The 27,848-nt window shown below is 38.0% G+C and overlaps 1 protein-coding gene across 5 annotated transcripts in view; it reads right to left on the reverse strand.

Annotated features, from left to right (window-relative positions):
• Positions 1–27,848, reverse strand: part of LOC114000632 — a 163,922-nt gene that overhangs the window by 117,750 nt on the left and 18,324 nt on the right. For 4 of the 5 annotated variants that reach the window (XR_005565674.1, XM_039386940.1, XM_027745080.2 and 1 more), the window contains exons 4-8: positions 26,946–27,032; positions 23,614–23,697; positions 18,368–18,540; positions 4,445–4,512; positions 1,270–1,393 (exon numbers count right to left, since the gene is read on the reverse strand). Coding sequence is in view for 4 of the 5 variants with exons in the window: in XM_039386940.1 (XP_039242874.1) it covers positions 1,270–1,393; positions 4,445–4,512; positions 18,368–18,540; positions 23,614–23,697; positions 26,946–27,032 (536 nt within the window). In the remaining variant the exon portion in view is untranslated. The remainder of the gene's footprint in view (positions 1–1,269; positions 1,394–4,444; positions 4,513–18,367; positions 18,541–23,613; positions 23,698–26,945; positions 27,033–27,848) is intronic. The other variant, XM_039386882.1, reaches the window with a different exon arrangement.

Genomic DNA, 27,848 nt, shown 5'->3' on the forward strand with positions numbered 1-27,848 from the left:
ATGGATAAAATTGTTTCTACAGTAACTAATTATTTAGTGCTTAAAATCAGCAATGCTATTCCTCTTTTCCCCAAGAAATCAATTTCTTCTATTATTTGGAGAAAAGACTAGTGATAGATGTCCTTTTTTTTCAATTGGTTATAAGAACCCACACTTCAGAATCACATGGCTACCTTGACTACTAGGTTTAGTGGTCTCACAGTTTAAGCCTACGGTAGCTAATAATCTCTTCTTTAATCCTGTCTTGGATTTATTTTGGAAGAGATAGCATATTTCCATATAGATAGAAAGCTTCTGGAATTAAATTAAGCAGTTAAATAAACAGCTGAATTTGTTAAACTTCTTTTGTTTCTCAACACAAACCATACTTAACAATTAATCTGAATGACAATAATTTTCAGCTTAATTAGAAAATCTTAATTAACAATGAAGATTTAACCTTAATATTTTTGGTTTCTGAATCATATATAAAAAAAAATTAACATTATGTGAATAAATAAGACAATCTTTTTAAACCTCAAGGCAGGATTACTGATGCAGGCAGCCTTCGTTATTAAACACATTCTAAATTAAACGCCTCTATGAATTTTATACTGAAATATATTGTGATAGTTTTGCATGCCAAATGTGACATTTTGTATTTTAGATTCATCTTCTGTAGTAATTTTGGAAATGTCATACAAACAAAGATTTTGTCATTTACCAATGGAATTACTATGCATGGCCGGTTAGCCATCTCTTTTCTGGCTCTTCTGGTTGTTTCAAGTCAGCAAGCCATAAAAAATCTTTATCTCTCTGAAACACAGCAATTTGGAAGATAATCGAATAGTGACTGGGGGGCAGAAACGCCAGTCTGAGGAATTATACCACAATCTCTCTTGCATTTACAACCTTCCTCAAAGCGAGTGTCAGTCGAATAGGAAAAGGAGATAGAAGATTCATCATATTTCAAGCCTGTCTCATTTGCATGGTGGCATAACTGTCTCATCTCCTGCTGAAAGACTTTGCTTGGCCAGCACTGACAAACTGTTTTGAAGAACTCTTGCCATGCCCAAATGATTCATCATTAATTGCTTTAGACATTCTCTTTAAGCATATGGTTACTTTTGCTGGAAAGCATATTTTGAAACCTGCTAAATTCTATCCTCTTAAACTATGAAAAGAAAAATAAAAAAAAAAAAAAAAAAAAGGAAAGAAAAACAACAGTACAGTTGATCCAGTCATTTAGCAGTTGACATTAGGGAAAAGAGCACTCATGGAGAACCTCACCTTCTCGCAAGGCCCTGCTGCTGCTCCATTTAATCCAGTATTCACACTTGCGAGGTTACCAAAGCTGGCTATCATTTCTTCTTCCCTTCCATTCTCTTCTGTTTTCAGTGGCTGACTTCCCAATCTGCAGAAATCAGAATGAGAAGAAGAACAGAAAAGAAATTAACTACCATGTATACACAGAAAGCACTTGCTGTTGGAAATACATAAGCTTGATGTTTTCCTTGAACATATCCTAAGACTTACAGTGCACTCAGAAGAAACAACAGTTTGCTAAAGCAGAGAAATGGCTAGGCTTCAAAAAGCAGCATAAAAAAATAACAAGACCAATATTTGTCAGTCTGTGCCACAGGTTGACACAAGGAACCTGAAGTTTTAGTGCCTGTCTATAATCAGCTCTGTCTGGCATTGGGGCTCAGGATCTAGGTTGAGAATATCAAAGTAGGAAGCCATTGCCTCTGCTGACACTTTGAGGACTGATTGACAGCTTCAATAAACTTGGACAGGTTTTTGGAAACCACTGAGTCCTTGGGGACTTGATTGCTTTAAACCACAGAAAAAAAAATAATTATATATATAAAATCTTACTTTTTTGTTTGTTTTTCCCATCCAAAAAAATCTTATAAATTTATATCTAAATCTTATGTCATTTAGAAATCTTCAAAAATATCTTATTTCATAGATAGAAAAATTAAATATATAAATTATATGTCATACATATACACTTACATGCACATACACAAATTTTCAGCTGTATGTGAACCACTAAACCTTCCTTGTCATTCATATGTTAACTTCTTGTGTATTTAAAGTGATTTGGAGGGTAATTATATCAACTCAAAGTTGTTGGGTTTTTTTGGTTTTTTTTCAAGAGAGGTCAGTGTAGCAACACAGAATGCCAGCAAAAATACAGCAAGAATAGCCCTACACTTCCAATGCTGCCCTGCTTAGTGCACAGGATACACAAAAGGCACAGTACCCTATGGAGAAAATCTTGTTCCCAGAACACAGCAGGAGCAAATGTAAAACTAAGACATTTACAAAAAGCACTATAAAACTGTATGGTTTGGCAATCCCATCCATCAACAGACAGAACCATGAGTAATTCCTCTGTCCCTACATGGCATCAGTATCTTAATATTATTGACCCTAAGTAAAAACATCTGTAGATGTTCTGCTGGCTTCAAAACACATCAGCTCTTGCTTCTACAACATGCTATAAGAGGCCAGGGAGGGTCAGCTGGTCACGCCAGTGCTGGCGATGCTCCAGCCACACTTGCAGGTGGAGGCGGGGCAGGCACAGAGAAGGACATGGTGGCTCTCAGAAGCTGGAGGCTGAGCAGGCTGTTCATGGTTGAGGGTCAGCCACGTGTCATGCTGGAGGTCAAGGGAGCTGCCTGAGAGGGGTCATATGGAGCCAAGGAGAAATCACTACATCAGGTAAGGTTGCAATGCAGGATTAGCTTGGGTATATACAAAAATAGGCTCTCTTAGGTTGCCAAGCAATGTACTGAGTTAAGTTTTTACCCACAAAAGAAAATGCTATAACTTGGTGTTCATTAAAAAAAAAAAAAAAAAAGAAGAAGAATGGAAGAATCAAGACTCAAAAACATTTCCCTGGACTGCACTTCTGAAGCATTCCTGCAGCATTCCTTCAGTATTTTCTGACTTGGTTTTGAAAAATTCGACACCAGTGTCTTCATTCCCATTTTATTTCTTTGCATGCTAGGTGATGATCTGAGAAGCCTCCACATTTGTAAAAATTAACATTGTTCTTCATCAAGAAAATTATAGAGACTGTGCAATCATGATAAACATCCCAGAGTCATGCACATGTGCTAGTTAGGTAACACGTTCTCCTCTTCTGAAACAGATGCTCCTATCTCCAAGATCCTGGCACATTGCTACAAATCAGTTTCTATTCTACTCAGACCTTGCCTATTTCTTTTGCCTTTTTTTTGTTTTTTTGAAAATGTACACATTTACATCAGTAAAATTACCACTGGTTCATAGCAAAACTGCTTTCCAGATTTCTCTACCAGTAGAATTTTGTCACATAAATGCCCAAGTAACAACTGAATCGGTCAGAAGGCCAGTGTAGATGCCAGTGACAATGAAGTATATGGAAATTTTGCCCGAGCCAGGACCGATGAGAAATAAGGACAAGATTCCAGTGCTAAGGACTGAATACAAGAAGCACAGGGTCAACCACCTTTGAACTTTTGTTCTTGAGCTTCCATAAGTCAATTTGGCTCTAGCTGTCCTAAGCAGAAGTAACAGAAGGTGAATGAATGGCACTAGCTAATTCATAGACCTGAAACATCTGAGATGTTAAAGCATTCTTCTTGAGGAGAGAAGTTGTTTGGAACTTTGTACTTACTTAGTTTCGCATGATGGAAATAATTTCACTTAATTTAGTTAGAGTTGCATTGACACAGGGGTTCATTAGGACACCCATTTGCTTGCAATTCAATTTAAAATTAAATACACTTTGTTGTTGATTTTATTACTTTTAAACTACTGTATCTATTGCCTTTATTAGCTGCTAATATACAATTATGAAGGTAAACAGTTTTCATTACTGAACATCAAACATTTAAATAACCGCATTTGATCTCTTTTAAAGTTGCACCATTTTTCTCCTTTCCTTCCTTTTGTTGGGTATTAGGTTGAAGAAAATAATTTATTCAGCGAAGTTAGACCCCTTTTGTGCTCACCAGCCTGCTCATCAGCTGTCACAGCAGAACATAGCTTCCTTTGCTCTATTCATGAGGGTTATTTATTTCCTCCATTCATTTCTTTACAGGTAATTTGATGCATGTATTTATCTGAAGGTCATATATAGCTTGATCACAAAAACTTTTTCCAATTCCTGTTTCCTTCACTCTCTGAAGGGTAATTCAGTGGCAAAGATCAAAAATGCTGGGAGAAGACATTTGGTCACCTTTTGAAGTGCACTGTATGTAGCACTTAAAAATTACAGCCCGAGCTGTGTATCCAAAAATGGAGGTAACCCAAAACAGAGACCTCTTTCAAATGCACAGGCTTAATTTTTCTAGGCCTGAGGTCTTTCATTTGGGAGAAGTTCTAGTCATTAATATCTGTGAAGCACTGAAAGATCTTTAGAAGGAAAGCACATTAGATGGAAGTACAAAGTGGCTCTTATCTGACGTACCTTTGAAGCAGTTCCTGAATCCTGGCTCTCCACTTCTGTTTCTTGCGGTGAGAAACTTCCTTGTGGTGCTTTGAGTCCCACATGTCAAGACAAAAAAATTAAAAAAAAAAAAAAAAAACCAAAAAAAACCAACATCAACAAAAACCACAGAGTTTGTTTCCAAATGTACAGAAAAAACATGGAAATAAAAGCCATAAATGTGAAATTTTCCAAAGCTTTGCCTCAGGTCTTCTGGTTGAAGGTTTTCAGAAGCAATGAGGAATTCTAGCCACTGTAACTTTATTTCATTATTTTTTTCATAACTTTTTTTCCATATTTACTGCATTATTTCCAAGAGATACTGAGCTCTCACCTTATTTTAAAAACTTTTCTCATACAATGTATATTTGTACATGGTAGTGTTCTACAGTCCTTATTTTTACAACACCTAACCACATAGTCATACATAAGCATACATAACGTTTATGCATGTGCAAGTGTGTCTGTACAGACGCACCAAAATACAACACACAAAGCAGGTTTAGGCACAGACCAGAGAGCCCTCAACTTGCCTTGTTTTAAATTCACTCAAAATCTTGATGCCTTGTCTCACCAGGTTTGTTTTGAAATGCTTGGTGAGAGGGACTGACATTTTTGGAGGTTGCAATCTGTAGGAGGCTAACTCATGTATGCAGTCCACAGCCTCAACAGTTCTGAGCTCTCTAGCATGAAGCTGAAGGGCCTGAAGTTATTCTACCCTTGCACATCAAGCTCAAAAAGTCATTCTATCAAGAAGCTAGCATCCGCACCTATTAAACTCTGTTCTCTGTGAAAAAACTCAAAACGATAACCATACTGAGGGCTGCCCACTCATGAAAACAAAATTCTTCTCCTTGATCTGAACAGTACAGAGATCTTGCTGAATATTCAAGAACATTTCTCATGTCTGGATCTTCTGTTGGTGTCCCTGAGATTGACATAAAACATAGATACAAACTACCAATACATAAGAAGGCTTCCTATTGTATACCCTATACAGTCATTTAAACAGTGTAAAATTATGCTCCACTTCTACTCTCACTGTGCCTCAAAGGTAAAAAATCATTTTGGTAGGGAGGCAGTGTAATAGTCAATGGAGAAGAATTCCCCATCAGAGACTCCATTTATGACAGTTAAAGTCTCTCCTTTCTTCCAAATCTCTAAATTTTTTGACAAATTTGTGTCAGTCTTAAGGAAACTTGAGAATCTCTGCTGAAGACTAAGGCAAAGCATCCCACTTATTTCCAAAATTAAAATTGTCAGTGTAAAGACAGACAAAAACAACAAAAGCTTGTGCATGTAACTTTTAATGTAACCCTTTTAATTTAATCCTGTAAAATTAAAGCAGAAATATCATGGTTGCCTTAGACAACAGTCCCAGCAGAGATCCTCCGAGATGGATGCAATAAATCCTCCAGGTCAGGCATCACACATACATGATTAAAAATGTGATGCAACCAAACTAGCTCAAAGCAAGACCTTCCACCTCTCCACATGGCAGTTGTGTCATGGACAATGTTTCCTTCACCGCTGCTCCTCTGCTAGTGGGAACCAAGCCCTCCTGCTCCTGGACAACAGTTGGCTGAAATTCACTAGAAGTCTCTGGAGCAGGGAGCAGGACTCATTCTTCTCCCATCCCTGCAAATGCTGACACTGATTTTCTTTCCCCAGCCTATAGGAGGTAAATGACCTCCTATGCCACTTTCTCAGGAAGGACTGGGAATTGGCTCTGCTCTGGAGCTCCGCTCCAGCAGAGCTGGTAGCTGCATGGTTAGAGCCATCAGACCCACCTTGTGACACTTCCCACAGTCCAGTGGAGGCTGCAGTCACCAGGAAACATGTCAAGAGCAAGGACAGATTATTCCTATGCTCTCTCAGGTGTAGGGAACTCATCCTGGTGGCAGCAAAGACCAAGCAGCAAAGGCCACCACTTTCATCACCCCTGCAAGATGTAGGCACTAGGCTGCCATGGCTGGGACATTTGGTCTGACACCCAGCAACAGAGCTCAAAATCTCTGAGAAGGTTTAATGACAAAAACTATTGATGGAAAGATTCCATGTGTTTCCAGAGTTTGCTGGTAGATGGAAAGGGGTTTCAAGTTTTGGGCTGAAGCAGTTAAATTTCAGAAAGTGGGAGGAGGCCTTGGTTCACATTTTTTCTCCCGGATGCAACTCTTGGTGATGACTGTGAAAGCAATTTTTGAGGTGGCCACTTAATTAAGAAATAAGATTAAATAGAAAATTCACTTCATGTAAAATATCAAGTAGCCATAATATTGCAATAACATTCAGACATTACTAGTCCAGGCTTACACTGAGACAGTAGTAGAGAAGTTTTTTTTAAAGAAAAATTGATTTTATTACCAGACTCCCACAGCTGTCCAATCCCCTTGTTTATCTTCCTAATCTTAATTAAATAATGAATATTCAAAAGAAAATATGAATCTGTATTAACTGAACTGTTTTCTGTCTCTGCCTCTGAAGTGGCAATGAGAGTATGATTTAAAACTATTTCTTCTGGATCTTAGTAAAATATTTGTCACAGTGTGTCATGATAATTTTTAAAAAGCTCTATCATCTACCTAATAAATTTTTTAAGTTTATTCAAATCTTATTGAACAGGAAAAGTGCAATGAGTCATGGTTAATATTTCTTTACCTATACCAAGAAAAAAAAATTTATCAAAAATTCAGTGCTTAGGGTCCTATTCAGAAAACCTCTATGAGTCTGTAATACATCTTCTACATGATTAAAAAAACAGGAAACTTGCTTTTAAATGAATTATTCACCACCTTGAATAAATTTCCATCTTTCCTATTTGCAAAACCCCAAAGTCAGTTATGTAAATTTTAACCTACACTAATTACCTCAGGGGTGTGCAAGCTAAAGGAAAGTAGATGCAGTAGAAAAAAAAAAATCCCAGACATTTCCATCACCAGGAAGCAATTTAATAGAGGAAAAAATGTGTAAGCTTTCTAAAACAGAGCAGCCCATATAATTTTATTTTTTTTAAAATGCGTAATAGTCATTGCTGCAATATCCCTTGAATCAGAGATTTACTGGAATAAACCAAGTGCTTTTTCTCAATGGCATATACCATCGCACGCATGGCAGAGTGCTTGTTTCTCATCATGACACTGGCATTGTCTAGACTGTAACAACAACCCATTGTTGACAATGGGCGTTCCCAACAAGAAGGCATGAAATGTGGTTTAGCTTCAAGTCTGTATAGACATTGAGGGCCCCTTCAGAAAATAACTGGCTAAAATCTTCGAACCACTGGATATCCTTCAGAGCTCATCTGGGACGTACTGGAAAAAGCAAGGCGTTGTTTGAAGGCAGAAGGGCTTAATCACAGCACCAATTCCTATTCTCCATCCTGATACCAGCCCCTGCTTTAGCTGTGAGCCAGCTCCTTCACACATCTTTCTCAGTTTCTTCATCTGCTCTCTTGAGGTCTAATTACACAAATGGCCTATCTACTGATTTCAAAGAGCATGATCAAGACCACTACTTGAAAAAGGTCTTTCAGTCTGGGCTCAGTCTAGGCACACAGTGGTGTGTATTGTTTCTACAGAGACAAGAACCTGACTCAATCCCATTAATCAGTGCTGACTTGCTGTTTTCAGTGTGAAACTACTTCACAAATGGCAGAACTAGGTTGTAGAGTACTTTTCAATTTGGAAAAAAAAATTAAACAAAACCCCACCCAAACACATCCTTTCCTCTTAAAAGAAAGACCACAAAATTCACCAAAGCTTTGAAGCAAAATCTAATTGGTTTTCTATTGTTTAGCAAAAATGGAGCATTTAGGGAAAATATTTGCACACACACATGCACACACGCACCCCTTTCTTGTCAGTCCTAGCACTGTTATTACAACCTTCTGGTGAGGTACTTGCCCCACTGCAATTTGAAGCAACCAGTGGAGCACTGGCCCTGATGAAATCCCACTCCCTGCAAGGAGTGCTGTGGGGATCCACCTTCCCGCAAGTCCTCCTCACCAGGTCAGGGCATAGCAGAGGCAGCACAGAAACACCACCAGTGGGATCTCCAGCAGCCTTCCAGTGTCCAGAGGGATCTCACATGCAGAGGATCCTGGTGCTTCCCCTTCATTCCACTCCTTGATATACCACACTAGTACATCACAGTGCAGGTAGTGCTATCTTTTTAGCCGTAAAAAGATGCCCAGATAAAAGTTTTTACCTAGAATTTTCATCTCTGCATCCTAGAATATTTTTCAGTGATGGAAATGCTGTCCACTCCATTTTTACAGATGGGATAAGCAAGAGCTTACTAAGCAAAGCTTCAGCAGAACTAGAAACAAAACCCATGTGTCTAGTCCCACTGGCGCCACCTAGTTCTCCTCCTTCACAGTCTGGCTGCTGCATGGAGATTCACTCCTAGTGACTTCAATATCTAATGCACTGTATACCACAAAATAAATAAAAATGAAGAACCATTTGAGATGAGGGAAAAAAATATTGCAAGAAAAGTTAACGTTCTTTTCAGGTAAAGTGAAATTTTGAAAGACTTATCCTCTTCGTGTTAACTATAGGGAGATCACCGGGAAAGGGGGCAGTGAGTGGTAAATGGAATGAGTGCCCTTCATTGAAAATAATGAGTCAATAGCTGCATAGGCCTGCTCTGAAAATTGCACTACCCATTTCCTGTTGGAATTTGTGTGACCTTGTCATGGAAATGGTCACAAACCAAAAGGTAAACTTGTGCTAAAGCCTGGACATATGGTAGTATTATTGATGTGCACTCTGCCAAAAAATGTGCCAAAAACTTCCAAACATGTTCTTTAAAAAGAAAGAAAAATCAACACAGCAAACCCCCCATGACTTTTGTTCCAAATAGAAAATTAATTTACTGTTCATAAGAACAAAATTAAAAACTTGGACAATCGAGCATTTTATAACAGAACTCAAACCCACTTTTAAATTTGATACTGCAGAACACAAAATGAGATTTACTTTAGTCATGCTACAGCCTTATTATATTGAGTAATACAGATAGATTTAGTGACAACATTATAGGCTGATCATTTTGATAAATTCGTAAAGCACTGCACTATCTCTAACAATGCAGTGAAGATTGAGATAGCAATCAGTACAGGAGGGCAATATTCTGCTACCAAGGTGGATGCTTTTGTAAGACATATATATCAAAGACACTAATTTTGAACAGATATGGAAGATAGATCCAGCTAAAGTAGGTGTGATAAACAAGGACCTGAATTTCCCCAAAACTCAGAGGTGCTTTCATTCCGAATTTTGAACCAAGACGATAGTACTAACAAATTAAAAGAATTTTAATCACTTTGCTTAAGATGTATTGAGAAAACTCTGAAGGGATGTCTGCTGCAGAGCTACCCAACTTCTGAAAAACAAAAATTTTGCATCCCCAGACTCAAAACAGAGAACTCATTCTTCTCATTTCTGTCGTGCTGTTCACAGAGGCATCACCTGTAGTTTCTTCAGAACCACTAGGTTCTGATGCTTCTTATTCCACAGTTGAGAAGATATAGCTTCAAGGTCATAAAGCTTTGATGTCCTCATCCAAATCTAAAGAGTGTTTTTAGTGTATGCAAAGCCATTTATCAGGATGTCTGACAACCATAGCCAAGAACTGAAAATATGCAACCCTGAAATGGCATTTGCCATTGAAAAAGAGACTTTAAGTAGAAATGTTTTAGCCTGTCAAAGTTCCACAAGTTCAGATGCCTCCAGATCAGCCTAGAAATCACCAGTTACTAAGAAGCTCCATGTAATCTTAGCCTAAATAGTAAGATATAATGGAATAGGCTAACAAGACATAACAGAAGATACTAGCCACATTTTATTAGGGAACACATAGAATCATAGAATCATAGAATCATAGAATCATAGAATCATAGAATCATAGAATAGATTGGGTTGGAAAAGACCTCCAAGATCCTCAAGTCCAACCCCTGATCCAACTCCAATTACTATATCATGGCACTAAGGGCCACGTCCAATCTCTTTTTAAAAACCTCCAGAGATGGTGAATCCACCACCTCTCTGGGTAGGCCGTTCCAATGCCTGATAACCCTCTCTGTAAAGAATTTCTTCCTAACATCTAACCTAAACCTCCCCTGGCAGAACTTAAGCCCATGTCCCCTTGTCCTATTGTTGGTTGCCTGGGAGAAGAGACCAACCCCCGCCTGGCTATAACCTCCCTTCAGGGAGTTGAAGAGAGTGATGAGGTCGCCTCTAAGCCTTCTCTTCCCCAGACTAAACAACCCCAGCTCCCTCAGCCTCTCCTCATAGGACTTGTGCTCGAGTCCCTTCACCAGCCTCGTTGCTCTTCTCTGGACCTGCTCCAGCACCTCAATATCCTTTCTGAACTGAGGGGCCCAGAGCTGAACACAATACTCAAGGTGTGGCCTCACCAATGCAGAGTACAGGGGAAGGATCACTTCCCTGCTCCTGCTGGCCACACTGTTCCTGATGCAGGCCAGGATGCCATTGGCCTTCTTGGCCACCTGGGCACACTGCTGGTTCATGTTCAGCCTCCTGTCGATCAGCACCCCCAAGTCCCTTTCACCCTGGCTGCTCTCCAGCCACTCTGTCCCAAAAATTCTGTCCAGTGTAAACTCTTGTAGCACAAGTAATGTCAGTGAAAACCAAAGTGAACTATGCCAATCTATACATCTAAAATGAATAGTTTACATTAACAATGAAAAAGAAAAAGTGTTCATAAGCCATGTAATGAATTTCAGCATTTTACAATCTTTTTCTACTTTCTGCATACTGACAACAAATCAGGACACAAACAACTGAAGGGAAACTGAAAGGAAATACTGATTAGAAATACTGAGACTTTTTTGTGGTTTTCTCCCATTCTTCCTTAATTTAAAAATGTTTGTCAATTTCAGCACAGAATGTTTTTATTATTTTCAAAGTCCCCCACGAAACTTTACTCCTTTAATCCTCTTACTCTTCCCCAAAATAGGTGTCCAATTTTAGGTCTGTTTTGAAGACAGGGAAAACTTGAGTCATAACAACTAATTTTCTTGTTACAGCCCCCCCAAAAAACTCATGTCCAGGTCTGAGGTTACAGCCTATTTCATCTTCCTGAGTCCGTATTATTTTTCCTTACTGTCAATAAACCAGTGCCTCACAAATTTGTCTCTATTATAATTGTAATCAAAAAGCACAGACCATAACTTTATCCAATAACTTCCATTTGTACTGGCTCTCAAATCTTCTGTTTCAAGCATGCAGATGCATTTGAACACTTTATAATTAAAAGAGACATTCACTTACAATTAGTATATGAAAATTAATTACAGAGAGGAAAAAACCACTTTAAGTACAGTTTACTGTATGATTGTCTTAAATACAACAGTGGCAACGATAAGTTGCCATGCCTAATGATTTTTCTCTGTAGAGAACAGATTTCCTCCTGCTAACCCACATCCTATTCCATCTCTCTCCTGAAAAGTATAGGTGGAAATTGTTCCACATATTCAGCTGAAATCCTTTTCTGATTTGAATGCTGGTATGAGCAATTGTATAATAACATCATACTATGGGAACAAATTTGCTTTAGTATATGTTCTCATCATAACCACTTAGTCCTCAAAGCTGCATCTCGTCTAAGGATCTGGCACAGTAATGAATAAAAACAACAGTGCTAACAGGTTGCTGGCAGGCTGAATAACAGTGACGATTTTCCACCTTTGTACTAAGTAAATAAGCATGCATGTAAAGCAACTGGCCTCTCTTTCCCAGTATTTCTACATCTCTCAACTTACAGATAACGTGGTTATGTTTCCCACTAACAAACTAATTGGACAACTCCAAAGCCCTTAAAAAGTCGTATTACACATGGAAAGCCCAATATACCTCAAGAGCAGGAAGTTAGACTAGACAGCCTCCAGAGGTCTGGTTCTTCCCCACCTGAATGAATCTGTTCTATGAAGTAAAGGTAAAAAGTGCCATAAAGCTTAGGTTCCATTCAACAAATTCAGCTCTACTATAAGACTGCAGAAGCAAAATGTTCCAGCATTTAGAGCAATTCCTCTATCTGCAGCTCAAAATCTGTGTAGTCTTTCAATGCTGCTAAAGAGTCTCCTTTCATAAAAGCTAACAAACATTAGACTTAGCTACAGCTGTGACTACAGTTTGGCTCCAAATGTATTAAAAATACAAATAAATCAACCCTGGGGACATAAAATAATTCTAGAGAACATATGAGCAACTAAAATTTGTTTTCCTTGTATTTATTCTTTGCATGTTTGTGCCTCTATTCATCAGTAATAGTCACTCTTTCCTTACAATCCTCATTTGAGTTCTGCTTCTTTTAACAGGTGGTCAGTACTTGATGAAGTCACTTAAACTTCATCAGGACTTGGCAATCACTGATTCTCTTTGAAGAATCTTTCCAATTGCTTCTGTTTATTGAACCATAGAAATGGACTTCCTTACTAGAGTTTATATTAGGATAATGAGCCAGAGAGCTGACCAGTCAGATTACCTTAAGCAGCAGCAAATGCAGTATCATCATTTACAGTAGCTGTAGGATTCATTGTTCCAGCTCAATAGAATATCCAGAATTACTTCGGTTGCTTAATTGCCCCTCTGATCTTAAAGTGTGAAAGAACACAATAAAAACTAGGTGAACTCATTTTCAGTGAAAAACATAAGAAATATAGAAGATTTACATTACTTCCCTTTAAATATTTACTTAACGAAAAATCCACATGACCCCTCAACAAAGCAATCAGAAAAAATTACGATTTAAAGGAGCAGCTATATCAATATTATGGGTATTGTGGCAGCAAAGTGACAGACTATTTACAGACATATAAAACAACTTTTCCAGAGTTCTGCTTATGGTGACAATAATTTCCATGCTCCCCATGGAAAAAAAATTCTTTAAAAAAAAGGTAAAATGTGTATCTGAGTGTCCAGAAACAATGAGGCAGGAACCTTAAAAATTTTGAGGGTTCCCAGGATCCTACTGAGGAAGCAGGAGCAAGCCCAATAGAATAAAGATATTCAGAAATCTCCAGTTGCCAGCCTACAGAGTTGAGAAGTCCTCTAGCTACATATATTGGCATCTTCATCGGGCTTTGCGTCTGCCGGATGGTTGCTGACACACATCTGAGGGCCATGGACACTCACTAAGCAGAACATCAGAAGTCCAGGGGACAGAAACCCAATATCCCAACCTTCAGGAAGTTCACCTTGTGCTTTTTCCCCTAAAACATAGGTTTCAATAAAATGGTTTTTTTCACCAGTCCAAGAGCAGTCTGCCTGGTAGAACTATAATGAATTTGATGAGCTTAGGCTAATTACAGGTTTCAAAAGAAAATTAGGTGCTAAAGAAGATACACATAATTCCTACCATATCACACAAATTAAATGGAAACCATTACACTAGCTGATTGTAGAGATGCTTTGACACTCAAATAATGAGTGTAGCATATAGTAGCTTATTTAAAATGAAGTCACCCACTTTTAAGACATGAAACATTGCCAGCTTCTGTACTAGACCTACAATTCTCAGGGAAAAAAACAAGCAAGCAAACAAACAAAAAAACAACAAGAACAAAAAAACCTCTAACTCATTAATATAGGACATTCATTTAAAATATTGGCAAATATCAAAAAGTAGTCAGGATTTGGCTGAGGAAAAGTCACCTTCAAAAGTCACCTTCAACTCTGCATTACTATTAGGTGCATATATTCCTACAAGGACTATCCTCATGAAGAACAATCAGAATGGATTGTACAATGCTTATCAGACTAAAGCTTTGATGAGGGGAGGTCTGCAGGTGCCATCAGGATATAAACAATCTTTAAGATCCCTTCCAACCCAAACCATTCTCTGATATGATTGTATGACAGTATTATCCAATGGGGTATAACATGAAAGTAAATGTGCATTGGTGTTTTTTATCACTGAGGTCTGATCCCACTGATTAAATTTGTGATTGGAGAGCAAATTTATCATCTAATATAGTACCAAATTTTACCCATGTGCTATCCACCATTAACCAAGGGAAAACTGATCACTCCATCATCATATAAATTGATCTCTGTGACTTGGCAAGGAGTCAGAGCACTGATGATAATGACCCTGTAAGAGTATTAGGTCTAACACCCTGAGGCATTAACCTTTGTTTAACCAAAAGGTAAATCTTTTGATGAAAGACAACATTTTATTACTATCCACCTGCAACAAATAGCTCATTTCTTTCTACTATAACTCAACTGCTGGTACTGAAGAGCAAAATCTGCACTTTACTTTCAGAGGCTCTTGAGTAATTCTCATTGAGGTCATGGATCAAAACATTATATAGTTGTGATGATCAAGTTCTGCAAGGTGCTATGCCTTGCACAGAGGGCTAAATGCAGCATCTGAAACCTGTAGAGAGTGATGGGGTCTGTGAATAAATTACCCTTAGTAAAGAATACTGACCAAGTTGCAGGAAGATGATGGCCAAACAGAAAAGATGTTCTTGGTTCTTGGGCAGTACTGATTCTTTCAGTCACTCAACTATTAATTTTTTTCAGAGAAAACCTACATAAAACTGAGTAGTCACTTTTATTGTCTCAGTTCAGAAACAGCTGAAAATCCTAGAGCTGGTATTTCCATTGCATTTAAATTAATGTATAGCAAAATTATGTTACCAAAAGCCCATTAAGTGCAGTCTCACCCCAATCAAAAATGTTTGCTTCATCCTCATCAGTCTCATGTTTTGAGAGCACCTCATCTTTAATCAAACATGTTAAGTCAGCATTATGTCTTTGCATATTTCTCTGCTCTGTGTGACCAAGTTCTGCCCATAAGCGTGTGTCCCCTCCTTGTCTCATAACAGATGGCTTTCTGTGGCACTCTGCATACCCAGGCTTGGTTGTACCTGCTCAGTTTCTACCACTACACAGTCCCAAAGTCCTGATTTTCCTGCAACAGAGTTTATTTTTCATTATTGAAAGCAAATGTCATTACGACTTTTGAAATCCTTTGATCTACATGGCAGGCCACAAGAAGCAGTAGTGCTTTCCAAATTTAATACTTCTTAACGTGTTTGTTAACAGAACATGGACATCTGCTTAATGCTTTCTTTACAAGAATCTATCAGGTCCCCCCTTAAGTATTTCTTGCCAACCCCAACTATCAGCTTTTGCATTTACAAAACAGGACATAAAGTTAAAACAATACAGCTTGAAGTTCCAGAGCTAAAATCTAGAGTAACCCCCTTTTTTCAAAAAAAAATACTATTTTGAAAAATGCATCTGCTCTTTCAAAAACTTTGAATAGTGGTAATCTCATGCACCAATCTGCTGTTGAAACGAAAGCTACCCATTTTTGTAATGCTACAAAACAGAGAAGAAAAACAATGAACTAAGGGATACATAGTTGATGCACAGCTACCCTCTTCATGCCAATGCTGCCAGTAAAGCTCTAGAGTAAATCAGATGCCTCATTGGAGAGAATTTTTGGCAGCCTAAAAACAAACAGCAGCAGTCCAATGTATTTCTGAACCTCACTTATAAAACCAGTCTCACGTACTATAAACTCTCACTTGTTATTTTTAACCCTTGGGCTCCCATGTTTTGTTTTCATTTTGTCAAAGCAAAGGAATATGAGAGAGATGTCTATTAGACTCCTCTCAGCCCAAGGGTTAATTACTCAGTTTTGTAGACATTTGAAAATATTATGCTACCTCTAATGGCAAAATTGATAGAAGCTTGTTTCAGGCTCACTTTATGTCATTATGGCAGATTAAATTAACTAATCATAAATTATACTGGCTAAAGTACATCTGCTACTCACTAAACCTGCAGAGAGAAGGGAAGAGGGTTTTTTCTACCGAATAAGAAGTAAATGCCATGCAGAAAATTAAAGACTTTTACAAACCAATAAACATATGTTCAAGCAACAAAAGCTGGAAGCAACCCAAAGATGTCAGGAACAGATTCTGAAGACCAATGGCAGCAGCCTAACACTGAACCTGTGGCTGCTGTGGAAAGGCACCGACACTGCAATGCTGCAGGGGTATATCCACAGATCAAAGAGTAGAGATGTACATTAAAGAATAAAGATCAATTAAACAAGACTTAGCGTGCTCACATTACTGTTAGATGTCTTTGAATACCAATGACATGATGTGCATGTTTGCAGCCTCTACTTCCCATGTCACCTCTTCCATTTTCTGTTCAGAGGGGCTGAATGTATCATTTCTGTAAGCTTGCAAGGAAAAGAGGGATGTAAAGATCACTAATCTAGAAGAGAATACAGATTTTTCAGTGGTCCTCTTCTTACTCTCTGCATTGCAGGATGCAGATGTGACAACTGATACAATATCAATGTGACTAAATTCCTTAGCAGGGCATGAACAACTGAAGTTAGAGATGTGTGAGAAGCATGGAGAGAGAGAACAGGTATTCAAGACCTCTTCCTTGCAGTATAAAGTGTTGAGTCCCTCTCTGAATGCTCATGGTAGACCAGCTCAATTAATCCTATTAAATTAGGATTTTCTTTGTTTTGTAATTATATTAGGAAGAAAAGCAGTATTATATTGTATTACATGTGAATTCATATATGCAGTTGTCAGCTAAAAAGCAGGATGTTGTTTTGTGATGACCAGATATATTGTTCCTGTCTAGTAAACAAACTTCAATGAACACCTCCAAAAAGAGTCCAGGTAAGATGATCAGCCTCACAGTGACCATGTCTAGAGGGAGTGTAAACAAAATACTGTGTTCCTTTAGGTGTCACAGAGGCTCATGAAGCTCTGGGGGCATCTGAATAGCCCAAGCATAGTTACAGTGCGAACTCTCAACATATTATAACCTTCTGGAAAGGTGTAGCACTCTCTGTTCCCCTGTTCCTGGATTTATACTCCATCAGTCCCTTGAGGCAGATGAGGCTCTTAGTACCATCTGAGTCCTTTTCCCTCATGTTTCCCTCTCATTTCATATTCTCTGAACAATATTACCTATACCACCTTCCATTCATGATACATGCAGCTATAAAAACTCTGAAGGAATGAAATATAGCTTCAGGATTTAGAGGAAAGCAGTAAGGAAGAGAATTCTGTCTCTCACCAACATGCAAAGGAAATGATAAGGTTTATTCCTGCAGTGAAAAAAAAATCTAAAAACTTTTCTGAAAATAAAAAAAGCTTAGATCACCATCAGTCACTGGATAACCTATTTTAAGCCCATCAGAGTCAGCGTGCTGTTCTCATGTTGCTAATTAAAAATGATAGATTCATCAATTAATCTCTCTTCCTGTCTTCTAGTCTTAGTATGAGATTTTTCAAAGGGACAAATGGTAGTTAGGTGCCCACAAGTATCATTTCAGCCCTGAAAACTTGTGCCTTTGTCAACATGTTCCCAACCCTGCCTCTTTACACTATGAAATGACAAAAAGAAAACCTTAGAAAGCTTTGCCACCCTGAATAACATTACAAATTTATAATTAGGGAATAGTCTTATCAACTGTACAATGAACATTGCTACATGAATCCTCCATGTGCTCCAGTTTGAACTTGCTCACTGATAGATGAATAACCCTCTGTTAAATTTGGCAGAGAGAGATGTCCTAAGCTTAGTCTCTTGATTGAAACTCAATTGCAATATTACTACAGAGCAGGCAGAGATACTCCACTATTTAGGAAAGAAGTAACTAAGGCAATCTGTTTTAATTCACATTAAAATGGAGACGAAGATAAAGGTCCTGTTGCTAGCTTAGCAAAGTGCCAGTCACATAAAGCATGCCAATGAAAGTGGTTATCTTTTCCTCTTTCAATATGTGTATCACCAGGCAGAGAAATAGAATTGGGGTGTACAAGGTTAACAAGCCAGCATCATGTTATGAAGCAAGCGATAAAATTGTCTTACAGTTCTTAACTCTGACCTGTTCCAGTGAAAAGCTGCCAAGCAGAATTATGTCATCTTGAACATCTCTCTCAAACTGTTCAATATACGAAGGAATCTCTTCATCTTCAAGCTCCCTGTGAAGGTCACATGCCTTACCGGAGCTGACAGGCATCACGGATTCTGGAAAATCTTCACTGACGACATGGGCTGCTTGAAACAAAAGTGGAAGATTATTTTTTAGCAAATAGGAGTTTATTCACTGGTTAGTACCTTCTCAGTTAATATGTTTGGCCCACCAACATTTTAAGACAACAATTCATGCCATAAAATGAACAGTAATAAATAGCATCAGTAAAACAACTGGTGAGTGCCAAGTGCCAGTACCAGAAAAACTGTCCTCGAGTGCAACATCTGCATTCAGGTACAAATTTAGCATGTGTAGCTTGTTTCTTAAACACTTTTTAAAAGGCATGCTCTGCATTTCTATGGGCACTTTGCTTCCCTGTAAATCTTAAAGGGACTGGGATCTGGAACAACCTTGGCTTTCAGGAGTAATAACTGCAATTGAGATTTTTGGGAGTTTTAGGTGAAGCCATACCAAGCATTTCATCATCCTCTTAACTCCCCACAGATGATTGGATTCCTTCCCTAGGTGTGCACATGCAACTCCTGCCTAATTAATTGGGTCCATTTCTGCTCTCACCCACATCATTATCCTGATTTCACTGTGATGACAAATGCAGAACCAAAGGGTACATGCCACACATAAATAAAAATAAAACCCATTCATAAATTCACCCTTAAAGAGAAACTCTGTCCTTTTTTCAGTTTAATTGATCATGCTACATTAAAAAAATAGATCTTCTCATTGATATCTGCTGCAGTACTAATACTAGTTTGGGTCATAAATAATAACAACAACTATTTTTGCTCATTTCTCCATGTTAGAATCACTAAAAAAATGACAGATACCAGATTGTCCATGTCTGACTTTCTTGCATCATATTTCTATGTGTAAGCTTTTATAGTTCTCTGTGCCTATCTCTTTGAGAAACTGCCATATCTAGTTATTTACTTCTCTTTGTCCATCCTATGACATGAAAGCAGTTAAAAGAGGATTTTTTTCCTCACTCCCCTTTGAAGTCTTTCATTCTCTAATGAAGACCAGAAAAGGAAAGATAAAACTAAGGCTATTAACATTTTCAGATTTGCTCACTACTCGTTGTTTAATGATTTTAATTGTTGAACCTCCCGAGTACTTAAATCACCTCGGTGCCACCAACACACAGGAAGTAGGGTGGGTTTTTTATTTAATTACAACAGGATACAATTCAAAATCATGTTGAGGGAAGTGTACAGTAGATATAAACAACCTAAACCATTACCTTAGGGTACACATCTCTTCATGTAGAATTTTACAAGCCTAATGAAAAGTGATTTGACCTACACTATTAACTGCAAAAACAAAACAGTATTTACTTTTAAATTTACTGTAACATTAAGGGTTTGGCTAGAGAGAGAAAACCCAGGAAGCACTGGAAAAAGAAACATTGCCAAAAGCAGAAGATGAAGCACGTCTTGTTCCCCTCAATGCTGTGTTGCGCACAACAGGCCATACGCTCAGCTGGTATAAATCAGCTGCTTTACTGCTTTCACAGGAGCGGTGCAAGTTTACGTCCTGGGAAGTCAGTAGAATCCTGTCTCAGGATTCTCTGGGTGTAGAGAGATAGTCCTTATACATCAAAACAAAATAAAACCACTTGTTTCAGAAAGACAACCATGAAACAATTCATCAAAATATCATTTTTTTTGGTTTTTTGTGTTTCTTATTTTGTGAGGAGTCATATTAAACGAACTCAGTTTTGGTAGGAGACACTGGGCTCATTAGCACAAGTTTTGTGGAAAAAGAGCAAAAGAAGAGAAAGAACATTTTAAAAGGCCTTTTCAAGGGAAGCAACTGCTAAAAATACAGAGATATATTACAATTTAGATTTGAAAAATATTTGATACATATGCTCATTTAAGCACAGTTGGAAAAATTGTTCATTTGCCTGAGTCAGAAACAGCGAGAGAACAGGGTTAGTTCAGCCAGTCTATTCCTTTCACAGTGGCTTTGCAAAGAAACCTCTTGAACTTGGTCATCATTCGGTTGGTCCTTGTTTGAACTGATCCACAGTTTGGAGGCTCAAGTGATGCCCCAGAGCAATACTTGACTAAAACAAAACAATCAAGCCCTCCTTGTACAAAAGTAGCCCCATCTACTACTTTAGGTACACAGAATAAAATGGCTGGAAATTTATGAGGAAATTCATTAATAGATTGATAAACTAATTAAAAACTTATTGCTTCAAGTTGTTAGCATGGGCATCAAAACTTTTCATTTCCTCGGCTGTACGTAGCACCACAAGTCATACTTTCCTTGTAGTTTAAATCACTTCTCCTCCTCAGCACAGGCTGTATCTGCAGATGCTGTGCTGTAACTAAAACAATCTCTCTGGTGTTAACTTTGCTTCTTTGTGACTTCATTTACTCCTGCCTTTGTCCATCAGATAGCAGCACTTTATATACTGAGATGATAATTTAAAGGGTAGGTCAGCAGTAGACTACACTTCAGCATAGGTTTGAATGCATAAAACTGCTATGCACTCCACACAGAAAAAGAATTTTGGCTACCTGGTTCTAAAAAATTGTGTATAAGTTGTATCTAAAGAAGTCCATTGCCAAAGGTTCATGCATTGGCTTCAGACAACTAAAATGCTGCAAAACCTGGCACTTCAATTTTGCGGTTCTTACCGAAGAACAATATAATAGCAATTATTTTTTTATGGTATTCACCTAGCATCATTTAATATGTGCATGGACCACAATCTTACATTGTTTGAGAGATTTTATCACTAGGTAAAAAATATACAGTGTACATTTTTAAAATCAAACCACATATATTGTCTTTTGAATTGCCTTATAGTATGAACTAACACATACCTCAAGAATGACCAACAGGTTATTCAGCCACAAAATTCTTTAAATATAAAATTATATAAATTTTGAGCCATGTTCTTTCCTTTCCTTTGGGGATCATCTATTAATTAGGACTGTATGATTATGTGATTTTTCAGCTCAGTGGTCAAACGAAGAAACGAAGCAGTTCTGTAAGAGTGGAACCAAATGAATCCTAGTTTTATACTGATTTTCTGATGTCTAGTAAGGGTCAACTCCCATATTAGCTTTTCCCTCAGTGGAGACATTAATAATGCTTGTCTTCTCTGCTCAACTGCCTGCTTCCACAAAACTGGTAGGGAAGTCATACCTGTGATTCTTGCTCTCTGTTAAAAAAAAGGTTTGGAAATGAACAAGTTCAAAAATCGGGGAGGAAAACCAGACAGAAATAAATACACCCTGATACATGCACACAGAGATGGAAACTGCAGAAATCTCACTTCCTCAGGAAAATCTTTCTCTTTTCTGGATTTTATTCACTCAAGCAAAGCAAATTAAAAATTCAGCTAGAACAGTGTGCAACTTCACACACAGGACTAGCTCTGATAGCCATTATTGTACTCATAAAAGCACTGAGGCACTGCTTGAGACACATAACACAGTGGTCTGCAGTGTCTCCCCAACTTGCTCCAACTCCCAGGGGACTCTGATGTGCATATGGAGTGTGAGACATGCATGCTAATGCATTTGCTTGCCCCTTCACTTTAGCCACCCAAAAAGCAATGGTCAAGTCTAAGTTAGTTGTCCAAGATCCTTCTAGAGCCAAAGGAAAGAGAAAAACAGCTTCCAAGGTGTAATTCTTCTAACCAATGAAGAGCCATCTGTGTTAGGTGAGCTGACTCACTGCCCAGAGGTATTTCTCCCTTCCTCTCTCACCACTTTGGGGGAGCCCCAGTGGGGCTAAACTTTCAGAAAACTAATGTAGAGGGTACTAGACCCCACCCTGAGGCAACCTATAAAATGACATCAGGACATTGTCCTTCATCATATGGCATTATTTTGATGATAAACCTACTGATGAATATGAAATGCTATAAACACTTGTAAACAGGGACTAGATAAGTACCACAGATAGACACCCCATGTCAATCTTTCATAGAGAAATAATGTTGGCTTCACCACCAAACATGGTTTTATTTTCATCTATGTTGTTGCATGATAAAAGCAACAATCAACCTGCAGCATTGCTATTATCTTTTTCAGTAATGTGGATCTCTACATTAACATATAACAATAAAGAGCTTGCTGATAATTTGTTAAAGGTTTTTGCTTAAAGTATCTGTGTGAATTTAGTTGTGATGGTCGCACTTTTTTTCCTTGCATTCATGCTGAGGCAAAATGGGTTTCAAAGATGTTACTGATATGACCAGTGCCAGTTCAAGAGATTTTTCAACCCTAGGTGAATGAAAACATTTGCATCTTCTAGAGCAAAGATGCCTATAAACTAAATAGTCATAAAACATGTTGCAGCTCCTGGAGCTCCAGTGCTGTGGGCAACCAGTTACTTGACAGAGTAGGCCCTGTGTATTGTTGAAATACAACAGGAAACTTCATACAGATACAGAGAACAGAAAATACTTTTGCACAAAAGACCTCTGCTGAAAAAGGAGAGAGGGGCTACATAAAAATACAAGTGCAGGTCAGAGCTGGGTCTTGTACAACTGTCACTTCTCCTAGGATGAACCAGCAGTAGACATGGACCTCGTGTAAAGAGTGTAAAGGTAATAGTCTCATGAATCAACTGGGTTTTTATTAATGCCTGCAAAAATAAGTGAAGCCAAAGTAAGGCTGTTGGCTTGAGGTGAAGAAATCTCCTATACTTTATTGCTTTTACTGTAGATGGAACATCAATATGTATTTTCTAACAAAGTCACAGGAAATATTTTCTTACTCATATGATACTGTAAATCCTTATATAGATAACCTTAAACAGTGTGATGTCACCTGTGTATCTGGCAAATGGTCCACCCATTTACCAGCTTACAAAAGTATTTGGATTTCTAGATTTGACTGCATAAGCAATGGTATTTCCAGTTTTCTTTCCTAAGTGTGTAGTTCAACATGCAGTGAAGTAATCTAGAGAAAGCACGCCACTTAAGTTACACTTTAAACCACATAAACATGACTCAAAACAAAAACATTTGGAGAAAGAGACCTTACAGGCTTGCATTAAAATCAGCATGCCTTTGACTTCTGAGTTCAAGGGGATGGATTACCCACTCTCCTCCCCACATGCAGACTCAGAAGAGTTTTATTTTCCTTTATGCAATTGATTTTGTTATTTACCTTGGAAGTCCAGCATCTTGTTTTCTTCATCTAGAAGCTTCATCAGTTTAGAGTACAGGATTTGTTCATCAGATTTTACAGGATCTTAAAAAAACAACAATGAAACAGCTATTGTTTCTTCCTGTCATATTTCAGGAAACATTATTTTAAACTAAAAGTAGGATATAAACATAGGAAGCCACTTGACACTTAAAGATAGTTTAGACAGTGTTCCTTTCGGAGATCAGAATAAAATTACAGTAACCTCTTCTGTGAAAGACAATTTAAAATAAAAATATAATATCATATATTTTTAAATGGTGAGCCTAATTACACGTTGATCTGGACTGAAACTGGTTTATTAATTCTGCTAATAGAGTAGCTGAAATGATTGTTTATATTCAAATTGTCAGAGAAATTCTGTTTGACTCTCTATGAAAATCAAAATACCCAATTTCTATTCTAATGTGATTTTGGATCTTCATCAGAAATTTTACCTTGCTCTCCATAATACTAACATGTATAATATTAGTATGAGTAATTATAGCACACTATGAATTTTGATTCTGTGGCTGGTCAGTCATTCGAATTGTCAGTAATATGTGCAGATTTTAAAAAGCAGCAAAGGACATGCACACTCACCTTTTTCCATGAGACCTAAAAAAAAAAATATCACCTTAAAGGTCTATATTCAAGGGTGAAATGAGCAAGTGGGACTGTCTTCTCTCCAGATCTCCCAGACTGTGACTTCTCTAAGCTGCCAGTGAAGACAGGCAGATAGAAGGCCAAAGAAATGCATACAAGACAGGTGGATTGAAGTACAGCTACAAGCAACCTTGAGTGGCTTTTTTTAAGTGCTCGAAAGAATCTCAAAGAATAAATTTTCTTTACCACAAAATTTCAGAGCCAAGTTTTCCGTTACACTGAGCATTCAAAGAAGGTGGTCGCTTCTGCAAACCTCTTTTGAAAGTACAGAATCTTTTACATTTAACATTGAAATGTCCCCCTGGTGAAGGGGTCAAGCAAATCCATAGTAAGAAGTTGTTTGTTCTCAGAGCATTATCAACTCAGAAAAATGTCCAGAACAAATATAATTTATCAAAGGTAGAAAAAATAATTGTCAACATCTTTATTTTCACAAAATAACCCCTTAAAGAAGAATTAGTGGCTGAAGATTTGCTTTTCACTAGCTATTCTCTTTGGGCATTGGGCCTGACTTTCTTAAGCCCTAAGAAGAGTGCAACTTTAAAATGTGCCCTGATTTCTTCATCTTTTTCTGGTTTTGGCTTTTGCTTGTGGCAAGCTGCTAGCTGGAAAGAGGAGATAAATCAATAAGGTTTCCAGTTAGGATGATAAGGTTTCCAGTTAGGTCCTGCATGCACGACCATGCAGTTCTGACCATCCTTTTATCTCCATCCACTACGCACAAATGTAGTTCAACTTATTTAACACTTCTGCAAGGAAAAGAAAGCCAGTGAGCCTGGTTTTCGAGTATCACCAAATCAGACTCATTAAGGTGGGAAGGCACTTCTGGAGTCCATCTAGCCCAGTTGCCCCTGCTCAAACAGAGCCACCTAGAGTCAAATTGTCCAGGACCCTGTCCAGGCAGCTTTTGAATATCTCCAAAGTAGAAGATTTGATCTTGGCAGAAGTGTTGGTAAATATGCCACTATAACTGCTCTACAGAGGTCAACACAACCAAGTACTTGAAGCCAATACTTTTGCTAATAGACTTTTAATAAACAAGTGTTATATCAACATATGAGTGACATTTTTGCCAGGACAAAAAAGGAGGAACACCAAAGGACAGCTGTTTACACATGGACCTCAGGTTTAGCATGATATGCAATTGCCTAAAACTGCCTCCCCACTCCAAAACCAAGAACCCAATGGACTTTCTAAGAGCCTTCTTCTGTTCCCAATTTTAAAACAAGTAAATAGATAAAATCCTTACCACAAAATACAAAATCAGCATTTAAGGTTAAGTGTATCAATCAGCCTCTTCAACACAGTCAAGAGAACATTTTCTCCCAGTGAGAACTGTCCTTCCCATGTATCCCTTATGTTACCACTAGGCACACACGTACAGATACAGAAATTTAATCTGCTTTTCATTTTCTGGTTATGAAGCAGATCTTGACTCACAAAGCCTACTTGCAGGATAAACCAATGCAGGACCAACAGGAAAAAAAATCTTTCATTTAAAAACTCTGAGTTAGAAGTTGACTTCCAAGGTATTACACTGCTGTCCTACACAATGAATGTGGAAATTATTGGGATGAGATGTAAACCAATCTTGATAACCCCTGATTTTTTTTCACCAGAACACAGAAATTCAAGTTACTGATATGCACTATAGGCTGGTTTTTTTAAGTTACACAAGTTTTTGTCTCAAAAGTTTAAAACCTTCATATGCCCTCAAAGTTTCTCATGAATTTCAGAACTGAACTACTTTGAGACCCTTTGTAGTAAATAACTTTTTATAATCTGACTACATCTGCACAACTAGAGAGTCTATGCAGTACAAATAAGTGCACACTTTAAAAAAACAAAGGGATAGAAGCGTAACACAGGAGAACTGGATCTTGCATGCTATCAGGTTGTTAGGGCTTAACAACAGGAGCTGGGCCAAAGCACTCAGTGCATAGCTAAGCACTTCATTACCATGATGATGTTCTTACTTAAGTCCGTGCAAATTCAGGCAGGCCCGTTCCCACCCTTTTTTATCTAAAAGCCAGGACAGCAGAGGAGAATTTCCTCTACTAGACAATACCTCCTGGTTAATCTCTCTCACACCTATGCATAACTTCTGTTCTTCCATCTCTGCAGAGTCACACCCTCCCACCTGTCCCTGCCGTCCCCAGACAGCAAAGCTAAACATCTCGGATAAACTAGGGGAAAAAAAAATAACAAAAAAGCCTCCTCATGCACTTTGGTGCAGTCTGGGGTTTCCTTCTATTAGGCAAACACACATTCAACTCAGTAATAAAATTGCTCTCCAAGGAGGACTTTGGGAGCAGGGTTGCGAAAAAGCTGCAGCTTAGCACTCAGTTCTGGACTAACTTCATTAATTAAAGAGAACATGATGTAGACAATACTCTTGGAACACGCTTCTTTTTGCTACAGTAGCAGAGCGAATACAGCGCAGCCTCATTTTTACCCGCCCATTAACTCACTGTCCTTGATCAAAGACTATGTATACTGCCTATCCTGTTCAGAGCAGTTAAGGCTTAGAATTTAAATTGTAAACCTCAATATTTAAATAGAACTGCATATGTGATCTCTGTCACCTCATTTTCATGAATGGAAAAGAATATTCTGACACCAAAATTACATACTTAATTCTGCCTCACCTTCTTCACTGACCTCCATCCCACACCGCCTTGGGTTTATTTCCTCATCCATCAGCGGGTCAAAGTAATTTCTGCTGTATTCATTTCCTGTGGAAAGCACATGAAGTAAGGGTCAGCGATTATTAGAAGCACATGAACTAAAATGTTAATTTTGAAATCGATACCAGCAAGCAAAGGGGCATTTTTTGCTACTTTACAAGCTTAATTTTTTTAACAAGTCCTCTAAGCCTACTGGTACTGCAATTATCTTCTTGTGAAAGGTCAGAAAAGGTAATTCTGGAAACAAGTGCATTTTATGTTACTTTTGCTCAGGAACTAATGAGAAAAAATTCTCAAATTTAGATGATGGAAAGGTAAGAAAAATTTTTTAAAAAATCCAGCACCCCCAACATAAGCCAAATTACAAGTGAATTATCCATACTGCAGAGGAATTTGTGTTTCACAGCTGACCCCTCCAGTTTCAACAGTTTTAAATTTCACCACTGAGGTTTCAACGTCTGGTGCATCTTTAATACTGTATTCAACAAGAGAAGTGTTTAATTACAGAGGAGATACTAGGATACTGCCTCATTAATCTGAACTGCAATTATGCTCAGTTGGACTAGGTAACTAATCCAAGATTTTGATGGGGCAAATCAAATCATGTTAGCACTTTCTATTTTAACAGCTAATTTTATCTGCTCTTTAGAAAATAAACAAGTTTACAAAAAAAGTAATTTGTTAGAATTATCAAGAAATAATGCAGCATCTAGCTGCCTAGAGGAACTCATGATAAAAGCCAGAATTTTCCTTATACAAGGAGGGAGGAAGGACTTTTTCCTCAAAGTATGTTCTTTCTTCAGCAAAAATGCTACACTATTAAAACCATCCACATGTTTACTGCGTTTGCAAACACAGTAAATA

This window comes from Pipra filicauda, unplaced genomic scaffold (assembly GCF_003945595.2).
Source record: "Pipra filicauda isolate LSUMZ 115617 unplaced genomic scaffold, ASM394559v2 scaffold101_size5749837_pilon, whole genome shotgun sequence".
NCBI classification, from domain to species: domain Eukaryota; kingdom Metazoa; phylum Chordata; class Aves; order Passeriformes; family Pipridae; genus Pipra; species Pipra filicauda.